The 13,426-nt window shown below is 40.0% G+C and overlaps 1 protein-coding gene across 2 annotated transcripts in view; it reads left to right on the forward strand.

The window, feature by feature from the left end:
• Window positions 1-267: 267 nt before the first annotated feature.
• The window catches only part of acsf3 (acyl-CoA synthetase family member 3), a 38,959-nt gene continuing 25,800 nt past the window's right edge, over window positions 268-13,426 (forward strand). For both annotated transcript variants that reach the window (XM_031324334.2, XM_035999498.1), the window contains exons 1-5: window positions 268-392; window positions 1,569-2,344; window positions 5,721-5,876; window positions 10,025-10,179; window positions 10,975-11,120. In XM_031324334.2, coding sequence (XP_031180194.1) covers window positions 1,586-2,344; window positions 5,721-5,876; window positions 10,025-10,179; window positions 10,975-11,120 — 1,216 coding nt within the window. In that variant the 5' untranslated portion in view covers window positions 268-392; window positions 1,569-1,585. The remainder of the gene's footprint in view (window positions 393-1,568; window positions 2,345-5,720; window positions 5,877-10,024; window positions 10,180-10,974; window positions 11,121-13,426) is intronic.

The following is a 13,426-nucleotide window of genomic DNA, read 5'->3' on the forward strand; positions in this document are numbered from 1 at the left end:
CATCAGATCATGTGTAACATTTAAAAACATCAAAAAGGCTGAATGAGCTAAAAAAAAAAAAAAAAAAAAAAAAATAATAAATCCTAAAAACAATACAATTTCATTATTTTCTGTGTTATTGTGCATTTGATCAATTCGTGTAGTGAAGTAAGATTAAGTAAAACGACATCAAAGTAACAAAACACAATGTTGGGCGATTAAAAAATTTATTTTTAAGTCTCAGTCTTCACACAAGAGCTGAGTTTGCAGCATGGATGTATATTGCAGTGTATAGTTCTGGGGCAGGAACCATTTAATTTGTTTCATGCCGGAAGAGTAATGCCGTTGCGCCGTCCTTCACTACAAGACCATAGACTGTATGTACAAGACGTACTGGTTATGTTTTGGGCAAGGTGAATATGAATTAAAGTACATTATGTGAACAGCGGAGCACGGTTATTACTGTAGGAATATTGGTATATTATTCGCTGTAGAATAGGGCTTTTTATTTTCCGTATTTGGGGCTGAGGTCCGGTCAGTATCGGGGGTCGTCTTTCATCTGTCACTTTCATTTACCTAACGTTACCATTACCTAGCTAACGTTAAATAATGTCAAATGTCACGGGATCAGCATCATCGGGTCAGCATTAGCTTTAACATTAACGTTAACGTTAAGTTAACGTTAAGTTACTTGTTCGACAACGTTAACGCTAGTGGCAATTACAAAAAGAACAGTCCCGGTTGTAGCTGGACATTGTTTTAACTTGATTTTAGTCGAGTTACGCTGAATAACGTTATAATTGTGAAAAGTCTATCGTTAAACATAATCGACCTTTTTAATGAAACTAACGTTATCCCAATTATCGCATGTTTTTAGACGTTATTAAACAGGTAAAAACATTGATTTTAGAATATAAGAGTCATACAACAGTGGTGACAATCACACAGATATACACAAAACATCAACATTGTTAATCACTTTAATTATCACCGAGAGATACTGTGCCTGTGAGAACATGTGTAGGTCCTATAGTCAATTATAAAAAAAAAAAAATAATTATCCTATTTTATATAATATAATTTACATATGTCAGGAAGCCTGCGTTACAAACTGGAGTTGTGGGGTGCGTGCAATGGATTATGGAAAATGTAGGATCCAGTATAGTCCAGGGATTGACCCATATTTGAGACTAATAGTCAGAATTTCTCAGCTTCTGCTGCTTCGATTTGTACGATCTATTCTTTTGTAATTCCTCCATCTTTAAAAGAAAAGTGCAATACTAATTTGATGGAGTGCTCCTTTCATTTTTCAATTAATCAACTAATATTTTTTTTTCAATCTACCCCTTTTTCTGCTCACCATGTTTAAAAATGATAGAAGAAGAAACACATTTAAGCCATGTGCAGTGAGTGTGATAGAGATAATGGAAATTGAGGGAAAAGTGATTGCCAATTTGGTCGATTACATTTTACAAAAGGAGATCAGGAGGATACTTAGAATCATATGGTATTTGCCTTTAGGAGAAGATGCCAAACTTTGTGTGCTACTTGATAAAACTAAGCTTTTTTTTTTTCCTGTCAACTCACAGATGTCTGATACTAGCGGATGCAAGAGGTTCTGACTCTGGAAGGTCTGAACACCTCAAACATGCTGTCAGGACTTGTTTCTGCTGCCTGCCTCTCTCTGAAGTGGCCTCACTGGAAAGCCACTCTTCACAGAATGTATAGCCCATCAAAGCCAGGGCTATGGCTACTTGGAACTGTGGTTCAAAGAGGGGCTCATAGATGGTCTAAAGCACCATCATCAAGGATAAACCACAGGCCAGTGTTTACCAGGGCTCCAGCATTTGGAGATAAGCTTGCTATCATAGACAACAGTGGCAGCTACAGCTACAAGCAGCTGTATTGCAGCAGCTTAGGACTTGCAGGTAGAATCAGCACCGCTCTCAACTCTGACTTTGGGCGTCTAGAAGGAAAACGAATCTCCTTCCTGTGTGCTAATGATGCTTCTTATACAGTGGCACAATGGGCGGCTTGGATGAGTGGTGCGATGGCAGTGCCCCTCTACCGAAAACACCCTGAATCTGAGATGGAATACATCATCTCTGATTCCCAGAGTTCACTGCTGGTGGCCGGCCATCTCTATGCTGAAACCCTTGAGCCACTGGCACAGAGATTGGGGCTGCCCTGCCTGACACTGCCCCCTACTTCTAACCTGGGCACTTTAGATGGGGCAGACACCCAAGAGAAGGAGCCTGGAGACATCACAGACTGGGCGGATCGACCAGCTATGATTATCTACACCAGTGGTACCACAGGGAGACCCAAGGGAGTTCTACATACACACAGCAGCATCCAAGCCATGGTAAATGTTGTCTTTTAAACCATAATTACATTGGAGACCAAGCAAATTACATTTCAACTTCTTTTTGTCATAGATTCATAGGCTTCAGGACATGTTAATCAGCAGTCAAATAGGTTGGTAAACAGCTTTGATATAGCAAAAGATGGTACAGCTTTTGCTAATGGACTAAAATGCGACGGCTAATTAAAATAACGAGCAGTGTGGGATGTCTGGTTATCCAAAACCTTCATGGCAGCTAAACATAACACTGTTTTACATGAATTAAAACGTACACAAAAAGATGTTGTTTTTTTGTTCGCCATAGTCTTTATGTAATCCTGTTTTAATTAATTTACCTAATTAACAGCCCTGTAATATTTAAAATATTTGTAATGTTTCTGTGTTAGTTAATATTCAATTTATACAAGGGGACTTTATTAAACTTACCTTTTTTTCTGATTTAATATTACAAATATACTATGTAACTAGGTAACATACTATACCTGTAGTTGTTGGTGCGTTGAGGCGCTTGTAGGAAGCTCAGAAATTAGTGACTCAGAGTCAGAAATCTACTTTTCTGACACAAGAAATTTACATTTTCTTTGTCATGCTGTCCATGTTTGTCTTCTAAATTTGCATTATTTAAACCATGGTATTTGATATGTCATGCAATGCAGGCAGATATTATAAAGGGACTATCCAGAGCTTCAACAAATAGAGACCCATTAAATGTATGCATGTTTTTGAGTGCAAGAAGTGTTTCGACATCCCTACACCCACATTTGACTCCCTGATTAGCATCATTCCTCTTTTGTTTCAGTCGAGCTTTCTGAATAATCACTAATTTATGCCATTAGAGATCTCCTGAAGATTTTCCTGTATATTTTTAAATGAAATTGACCTACATGTCCAATAGTGTGGAAAATTAAATTCCTCCTTAAAGAAGGCAGAGCTTCATTTGTCTCTGGTTGGCCCCGGGAAGTGAGTGAGTGAGTGAGTGAGTGAGTGAATGATTAAGTGAGTCTGTCTTGGAAGGCAACAACATCAGGTTGTCAGAGTCACTGGAAAGCTCTTCTGTCAGGTTAATGTGCATGAAGACTTGAGGCAAACTTGGAAGGAAAATAAATTATATACAGTGTTGCTCATAAGTTTATGAACCCATGCTAAAGTTGACTAAAAAGGGGAATACAAAAATTATCTTTTGGAAATTGATCTTAATGCCTTAATTAAAATAAAATAGGAAAAATCCAACCTTTAAGAACACCAATTTTCTTTGTGAATGAATAATGTATCGTGAATAAATAAATGTTCTTCCTTAAAATACAGGGGGCATAAGTAAGTACATCCGTTAAAATTCCCATAGAGGCAGGCAGATTTTTATTTTTAAAGGCCAGTTATTTCATGGATCCAGGATACTATGCATCCTGATAAAGTTCCCTTGGCCTTTGGAATTAAAATTGCCCCACATCATCACATACCCTTCACCATACCTAGAGATTGGCATGGTTTTATTTCAGTTAGACTAATAGCTGGTTTGATTTGCATTGAGAGATGATTTTATGGAAAGTACCCCATGCCAATCTCTAGGTATGGTGAAGGGTATGTGATGATGTGGGGCTATTTTAATTCCAAAGGCCAAGGGAACTTTATCAGGATGCATAGTATCCTGGATCCATGAAATAACTGGCCTTTAAAAATAAAAATCTGCCTGCCTCTATGGGAATTTAACATAGGGGTGTACTTACTTATGCCCCTGTATTTTAAGGAAGAACATTTATTTATTTACGATACATTATTCATTCACTTAGAAAATTGGTGTCCTTAAAGGTTGGATTTTTCCTATCGTTTTTAATTAGGGAATTAAGATCAATTTCCAAGAGATAATTTTTTTTATTCCTCTTTTTAGTCAACTTTAGCATGGGTTCATACACTTATGAGCACCACTGTATATAACTTCCAAATGTAAGATCTGATCCCAATCTTACACCATTTTTGATGTCTTTGACAATGTTTATATATAGGCCTACACCAAATGTTCTTTGCATCATTTTAGGTATTGAAATGCCTGATAGTGCCTACACAGACAGCTATTCTGCAACTTTCTCCCAGTGAATGGCAAAATAAAAAATCAATTATTTTGCATTTACATTCAGAAGCATGGGGTGGAAGTTTCACTGTTTATAAACAAGGCAACATGATACGTTATTATCTGCTTACACAAACATACAGTGAACAGGACACAATAACCAAACACATATGCAATATAATGCAATATAATGCAATTCAATCTCTAAGGTACAAATAATCCATTTTAGTTGCATGAACTAAATCTCACACAGCCTCAACAGAATTTGAACAGATTAAGTTTTGCAAAGGTAGTGTTTAGATTAAGCCTATTGTAACACATTTAATTTCAAATGTTCCTCCATGACTTGATATTCACAGTCACAAACTCTACAGACACAATTATACACGGGCAGTAGTTTCAGGAGCACAAGGATAAAGTTCAATCAGTCTCCGTGCCCTCCATAATCAAATCTAATTTTGGCAACTAAATGAACCTTAATGGCGAGCAAGTGGAGTTTTTCCATATGTGAATCAAGGATCTAAGGATAGAGGGGGTTGTACAAATTTGTGATTTTTTAGCTATATAAATAAAATTGACTTTACTAGAAGAACTTCAATGTTCTTATCCTTAATTCCTGAAGTAATTTCTGTGAGAAATAGTCCAGCAATCCACTATTTACAATTCCAGCCTTTTATGACACTTAAAATGTAGTATTGTGTAATAACAACAACTGGCTTCTTAAATGTGATAAATTAAACACTTCAACAAAACATTTGGCTTTACTGAACTGAGGCTATTTTGTTGGTGATTTGTCTTATATTCCTGCTAACTGCCAAAAAACTACAATGACATGACATCATGCTGGGATATTTAATTTCAAAGCAGCTATAATGATGGTATTTCAAAACATAAATGATAAACACTAGATTTTTGGTGTTCTTTCTATACTTACAGTTTGCACATCATGCAGGGATACATTAATTGTTGAAGAAATGATACAGTTTTCTCCACCAACAGAGTCTCAGTAGACCATAATGCAGTTATATTCTAATAATCTTGAGTTGTTATTATTATGCTCTCCAACTGCAACTAAATTCATTGTCCGCAAGGGTTGTCAGAAGTCATTCTTGCAGCAGCTGGAAATTACTAATTGAGGTGTGAATACAGCAGTTTAGGAGGGAATTAGGTACAAAAAGTAAAACAACTAGGCCTAATTTGCAGCACAACTCCACAAATTATCAGAACAAATGTACGCAACAGTGGAAGCTGATTGAGGTTGCTGCTGATCCCCTTCTCTCTTCCCTCCCCTGTCTCCCCCCTCACCCTCAGGTCCAGTGTCTGGTTTCAGAGTGGGCGTGGTCCAGAGATGACGTCATCCTCCACACCTTGCCCCTCCACCACGTGCATGGCATCGTTAACAAGCTGCTGTGCCCACTCTGGGTGGGCGCCACCTGCGTCATGCTGCCTGAATTCCAGCCTCAGAAGGTCTCGACTGCACTCTGTGTCTTTCTTGTTCTAACTCTTTCTCTTGGTACAGAACACCTTTTCATTAAAACATCCGAACAAAAGAGGCTGTTGCACGGCTGTAAGGCTCGGGAGGTGACAATGAGAGCCAAGCTATCATTGAGAGTAAGGCTAAGAAGTATTTCAGTTTCAGAGGTATTGTGTGGATAAGGTTCTGCTGGGTTGAAAAAGACTGTCAGCTTTTTCTACATCAATCCCTATTTCTTTATCAGGGTTTCCCTTTCCCCTTCTTCTATTCTCCCTCCTTTCTCCTCGCTTCATCTCCGCTCCCTCTCTCCTTCTATCAGTCTCTCCTCATCCTCCCTCTCTGACTGTCAAACTAAGTGTTTGGGGCTCAGTGATGAATTGCCTTGTGTGGCTTTGTATCTGACCAATGCCGACTCACGGCAGGGGCTTAAGCAGCGGATCAATCGATGAGCTGACATTGAAGGATGATAGTGCTTGTTTGGCCCTTAGAAGGGAGGTGTGTGTGTGTGTGTGTGTGTGTGTGTGTGTGTGTGTGTGTGTGTGTGTGTGTGTGTGTGTGTGTGTGTGTGTGTGTGTGTGTGTGTGTGTGTGTGTGTGTGTGTGTGTGTGTGTGTTTTCCAATATATGTGTGTTTTTGTATGTCGGGACCTCTACAGCTTAATGGCAGTGAAGGTAGATGGAAAGGAAAGGTCTTTAAAGGACATATGTATCTGTCAACATTGGTATTGCTACACTGTAATATCAGTATTCAGCTGTTATCCCTGACCTTGTGCACCAAACCGCAAAACCCCTCTTCTCAACCTCAGAAAAAAAGCCTTTTATTCTCCTCCTGCTGAAGTAACAGTGCATTGATGATAAAGTAATCGATAGTCTGTCTCTTCTATCTCCTAAGATCTCTGAAGGGTAGCCTGGGCAGCAGAGGCCGGCATTGATTTATTCTGATTTTGCCTGTAGATAGTGACAAAAATTTTCAGTGCAATTGTGATCCAGTAAATCACACAAAAGTCAAGTGCTGCTGCAAACTGACAGGGGCCGATACTCTGCCTGGGGTTCACAGCACTGGTCAGATTGTTTTGTTCATCACAGCAACTAATATTTTGATTAACACATTAAGCATTCATTTAGCCATAGGGGTGTCACGATTCTCCAAATCCTCGATTTGATTACATTTTCGATTCTAAGGTCACAGTTTGAAGATTTAATTCTTAAATGCAGCCTGTTATTGATATGTACTACACTACTACACTACACATGTAAGCATGTGGTTGTTGTTACATATTCTGTCCACTAGAGGGACTTCCAACATTAGCTTGGCCTTGAAGGGGACCTACGTCACAGAGCATTGCATTTCCGACACGCCGCTCTCTGTTTACATTCATTTCCCACCACGAGCACACAGCGACACAAATCAACAGAGAACTCTGTAATGAAACATTATCTAACAAGTGTAGTGAAGCAGCTCTGTTGTAAAGGCTAACGGTGCTCGGTTAGCACAATGACATCATGTTAGAAAGCAGAGCCGAAACGATTTGTAAAAAAATAAAGTAACAAAAGTGTTAGCCACGATGCTAACGGCATTGATAACTAAGCCAAACGGTGCTGTCACTGCTATCGTTGTCACTCACTTGAAATCCAAAATACTTCCACACTGGCGACTTCAGTGAAAGAGGAGGGGGTTCAAGTTCTGTCAATGGGTCTCCTGCATCTGCAGTTGCCATGCTATCTTTTGACTGGCTGTAGCTGTTAGAGGAGTTTGACTCGCAGCACTTCAACACGTGTGTGTTTTTTCCCGCTTGACAAGCCGACCGGACGTGACATGGGGGCGTGGCAGCATCGACGATTCCATTTTTTAATTCGAAGTTCGAGATTGTGACTTAATTTCGGTCGATTTCGAATTAAAATCGAAATCGTGACACCCTTATTTAGCCACTTATTACCAAATGTTAGTATGCTAACTAAGATGGGGATCAATGTAACTATTATACCTGCTAAACATCAGCATGTTGTCATTGTGAGCTTGTTAGCATGGTGGCGTTCAACCACTGGGTCAAAGTACAGCCTCACAGAGCCACTAGCATGGCTGTAGACTCTTATTGCAATGCTAACTTTTGATACCCTGACAGTTTTTGATACTCAGTGCTACAGACACATTCACATTCAACATCCAGCCCTTCTCAGGAAGAATTAGCAAATGTATTGAGTTTAGAGATGGCCCGATAACATTTTTTGCTTCCCGATACCGATTCTGATACCTGAACTTGCGTATCGGCTGATACCGAGTACCGATCCGATACCAGTGTGTCATATATTTTATTATGTTTTAACAACTGTATACTACTATCCCTGTATGGATGTGATATTATATCTTTGTTGTCAGTCTGGCTCAGGTTAAACTCTTTGTGAAACATGAACAGTGAATGCCACAGAACTTTCTTTTATTCTGCAGTTTGACAGTCAGTTATAACGGAAAAAGAACATAAATAAACTACTTTAACGTAGATTTTCTTTAGGGCTTTATTACGTGGTATCGGATCGGTGCATAAACTTCAGTACTTCCCGATACCGATACCAGCGTTTTAGGCAGTATCGGAGCCGATACCGATACTGGTATCGGAACATCTCTAATTGAGTTGAGTGTTGAGGCCTGAGCTGATCATAGAGTTGTTTAGGATGCAGGCCATGGCCCCCGGCTCTCATCACATCCTGTCCCCTAGGTGGAGTTCAGCTCTTTGACGGACATAAATTGCCTTCCTCTCCCCTCCAGACTGGACTTGATGGAAGCGCTCCACTGCACTTGATAGACACCTCCCAGAGTTGTCAGGACACACTCAGTTAATAATCCGTCTCGCTGCACAAAGTTTTATTCTGTATGTGTACAGGTGAACTGTGAATGCCCCACAATGTTTTGATCAAGTTGTAATGATATTGTGAGAAATGGGATACCGATCTGATTAGACTGTTGACAAACCTTGATCATCTCAGCTCTATTTGTCTATATTTCAGTAATGCTAGTTTATCAGAGGCAGAGGAGGTGAGAGAAGTTAAATAGATAATAGATTAGGTGAGTCTTCGACAAGATGACTCAAAGGAGAAGTGGAAGGAAGAGTCTAGAAATTGCTGGCACATTAAGAAGGATGTGGTGCTACTTTAGATGAGAGGGCTTGTGTGCGTGTGCGTGTGCGTGTGCGTGTGCGTGTGCGTGCGAGCGAGAGACTGCAGAGGCAGTGAAGCAGGAAATTACGAAATGGAGAGAGAAGGTAAGTGAATGTGAGATAGGGAGCGAAGGGGAGAAGGGAGAAAGAAAGATAAAGGGAAGATGTGGGGTCAGAGATGAAAGTAGAGAATGAAAAAGAAGCACTCGGGGAACAGAGGTAGAATGAAAGAAGACTTGAGGATAAGTAGACTGAGAGGGGAGGGGAATGGAAGACAGCTGGGGAGGAGCATTTGTCTCCCGGCGTGGGGGGAGACGGGACTTAGAGAAGCTGTCGTTCACCTTGACTTAATTCATGCTGTCTTCCCATCCTCCCATCGTCTACTGCGTTGTTCCCAGACTGTGTGTGTGTGCGTGTGTGCGTGCATGTGTGATGTGATGGAGTGAGTGGGGTGGGTTGTGTAAAATAGCTTTGTCCTTGAACAAGTGAGTTTATGTGATATTTAAACACTATTTTTTATATTTGCATGTAGTTCACAATGTATGCTCATGTATATCAACGCCTTTAAACCAGCATGCTTGATGCAGTGGACGATATAGCTCTTTCTGTAACAGTCAAAAAGCACATTTGTCAAAAGTAGCTGTACAGAAGGCCTTTTAACTGCCCAACATGCCAGGTCTGCCCTACAGCAGTCTGCTGTTTTCCTCCTTCTGACCTTTACAAATCTTGACTTTTTTTCTTGTCTTTTTTGCCGTTGTGTTGACAGGTTTAGTATGAGGCTACTGTCTGGGCATTACATCAAATAAAAGAAAAAAATTGCAATTTCACAGAATAAATTTGGATGTAATAATTTAGTTTGCATGGCCCCATCCATCAAATATACTTCTTTCCTTTTCGCCTTTCCTTATCTTCCTCTTCCTTCCTCCCTGTTCAGTTATATAATGTGCTTATCTCTCTGTGTGTCTCTCTCTCTCTCTCTTTGTGTCCCAGGTGTGGGAGATGCTGTTGAGCTCGAAGGCTCCCCTGGTTAATGTGTTCATGGCCGTGCCAACTATCTACTCCAAGCTGATCCAGTACTATGATCAGCACTTCACACAGCCTCACGTCAAGGACTTTGTCAAAGCAGTCTGCAAAGAGAGGATCAGGTACTGGCTGTGGGATCAATGACAGGTGTTTACTCATGGGTTGATGTATTTGTGGATAAATGTATGTGTGTGTATATACAGACTGGTGACAAATGAAAGGAAACGCCCTTATAATGTAGATACATGGGGAAACATAACCAAGTTACTTCCTTACACAGCCGAAAGTGTCATTGAATGGTTTTCACGAGTATGAAAATTCTGCGTATAAATTAATGAATTATTGATGACAATTGAGCACCTATAGGAGATTTTGGTCCAAAGTGTATATAGGCAGAGCTCTATGTTTTGATAATGCACAGCAATAATGTAATAACACATTGCATATTTTACTCATTTTTACATTGTTAGATGTTATGTGTCATCACTGGTATTTGTGATGTCCGCATTTTTTTAATTTGTTGGCTGTGTTGTGCCGATGTTTCTTTCCACAACTTAATGTTTTTTTATCAAAATATGCAAAAATGTTCTCCCCCGAACACCGTGGAAAAAAATCCTCTACTCATTGACTCACATCACATGCAAATGTCTGACAACGCAGCAGATAATATGAACCGTGGATGTACAAAAATAGTCTTTCTAATTATCTGAAACATGTTTTACCCCTTTTTCAAATTTCACAGGCATTTCATAAACCTCCAAGGCCATTATTAACCTGCTCCCCTGTTAATTTTCATTCCTGATAGACTTTAAATTGACATGTTTCACAACGTTCGTATAGCATAGCTTAACCTAGGAATGTGTTATTAGAAGCATGTTGTGTGTCCCTCATGACTGGCCCTCACTTCCTCTCTCCAGGCTGATGGTTTCAGGCTCGGCTGCTCTCCCTCTTCCCACTCTGCAGCGCTGGGAGGAGATTACAGGACACACACTGCTGGAACGCTACGGCATGACAGAGATCGGCATGGCACTGTCCAACCCTCTCAAGGGCCCACGCATCCCAGGTACACAAGTTTGACTGACTGGATACACTTATACATAACCCACACACACACACACACACACACACACACACACACACACACACACACACTTATACTTGTACTCATTATGGTAAAACCCCATATAGGGGGAAGCCAGAAAAAGTAAGATAAAAGTAAACTAACTTTAACTAAACTAAACTAGACATGTTTCAGAGTTGTTTATTGTAACTCCTTCACTGCTGGTGTCGACACACTAACAGCACTAAGACAGCTGAAGATGCAGGTCTTGGTCCTCTTCCAGGCAAACTGTGGTGAGGTTACAAGCCAACTGCTGGATCAACGGCAGGAAGTGAAGCCAAGACAAGACATGTTTGACATCTGATAATCAGCAGTTACTCCAGCTTAGAAACCCTATTATGATAAAACAAACCAAGGGCAACATTTCCTTATGTGCTCTTAACTGGTATGAACACCAATGAAGGTAAATTACAGTACAAAACCAACTGTAAATGTTATTCACTTTTAAAATGCTAGTCTGAAATTTGTTATTTGTGAAATAAACTACATTAACTTTACCTCCTTTGTCTGTTATTGCTGTGTAGTAATTAAGTCCTAATGTAGCTGGCATTACCTTTTAAGATTTGACGAGCTTATGATTATCAATCAACACACTTGCAATTAGTGATTTCTTCTACTATAATCACATTAAACATATTTTCTTTTTTTAAATCTGTGTCCAGGAAACATGGGCGGTGAGTAAGGTTTTGGACAGAGCTTGAGGCTTTCATGGAGACTATTTAAAACAAAAGTGACTTCACAGAGCAGAGAATTGGGGGTTCTGCCTTCCGTTCTTCTCCCAACGTCGAAAGTTATTGTGGAGTAACTGATAATAGTAGATCCCATGAAGTGTGATTTTGCTGATTTGTTGGTGAAATCTGCTGAGCGTCTATTAAAACATTTAGATCTTAGGTATAATCATTATTTCAACCAAGTTTTATATATTTCAATATGTAGCAGATTCTTAGATGCCATGGACATATTTCTCTTTACATAAACAGTAATGTGCAATCTTTTACACTACAGCATTATTGCCTGGGTTTACAAATGAGATGCCACTGCAGTAATGACACCTTGTTTAATTCTGCCACCTTTCCCGGATTATTCTGCACTTTCGACCAAAGACACCAAACTGTTGGTGTGACCACACACTTAGCAACGTTCCTCTTGATATTGTTCCCCACCCTCACCAGTTTGATTTAGTACTTCGGTATCATGAGTTGTGTTTTGATCGTAGGCAGTTTTCTCTGGTGTGATGTCAGGTAAAACCCCATGATCCCAACGACACCTCCTCACACATGCAGAAACAAAGGCAAGGTCTGGAAATGAGGTCAGACTCGAGGTGGTTGCTTTCTTCTCCCGTCTTCTCCTGTCCCCCCTTCCTCTCTCTCCCCACCTTCTCTTTCCATTGCTGTTCCCCAGCCAACTCTTCCTCTTACAGGTAAAGCTAATTAGCTTGCAAGTGGATTGGGTAATCCTCTCTCTGCTGTTTTGTTGGGGTATTGTTTTGTTTGTTTGTCAGGTAATGTTTGGCATAAACTGAGCAGGCTGTGTTAGATTCCTCTCTGGTGATTATTACGAATGGCTTTGGTTCTATTGATGTTTCCACTGCAGCACATAGACTTTAGTGGAAGGTGTGTGTGTGTGTGTGTGTGTGTGTGTGTGTGTGTGTGTGTGTGTGTGTGTGTGTGTGTGTGTGTGTGAGCCTGTTTGAGTCAGTCTGTGTTCTTGTCTTTAAGTAGGTTAAAATGGATCAATAGCAACCACAGGAAACACTCTCAGAAGAGTAGTAGAGTGGAGTCACCCTCTCCCCCCTCTCTTACACACACACACACACACACACACACACACACACACACACACACACACACTCACTCACTTTCTTTTTTTCTGCCCCCCCGCCAACTTAGTAGCAGACAACTCAGCTCTTAATACACTTATTGACCGCAATTGTATAAATAATTTTCTACTGTATTTAAATCATCTAATTGGCCTGATTTTGTTGTGTAGCTTACAGTTTTGGAGCATTCCAGATTAACAACAGTGTGGCTTTCTAGGTCATATTGCCCTTGTTGAGATGTAAATATTTGAGATTAGTTCATCCTAGTTTTTTCCCCCATCTCATCATTGATTATTTGTCTTGATACTTTTCAGCCTTTTTTGTCTTTTTACTGACATAGAGAGCCTTGAGTCTTGCCTTCCTCCTGATGTCATCCAGCCAAAGCACTATGTCTTTCATTAATGTCTTGGAAGAATAACTGTAGAACAAT

Source organism: Sander lucioperca, chromosome 3 (genome assembly GCF_008315115.2).
Source record: "Sander lucioperca isolate FBNREF2018 chromosome 3, SLUC_FBN_1.2, whole genome shotgun sequence".
NCBI classification, from domain to species: Eukaryota; Metazoa; Chordata; class Actinopteri; order Perciformes; family Percidae; genus Sander; species Sander lucioperca.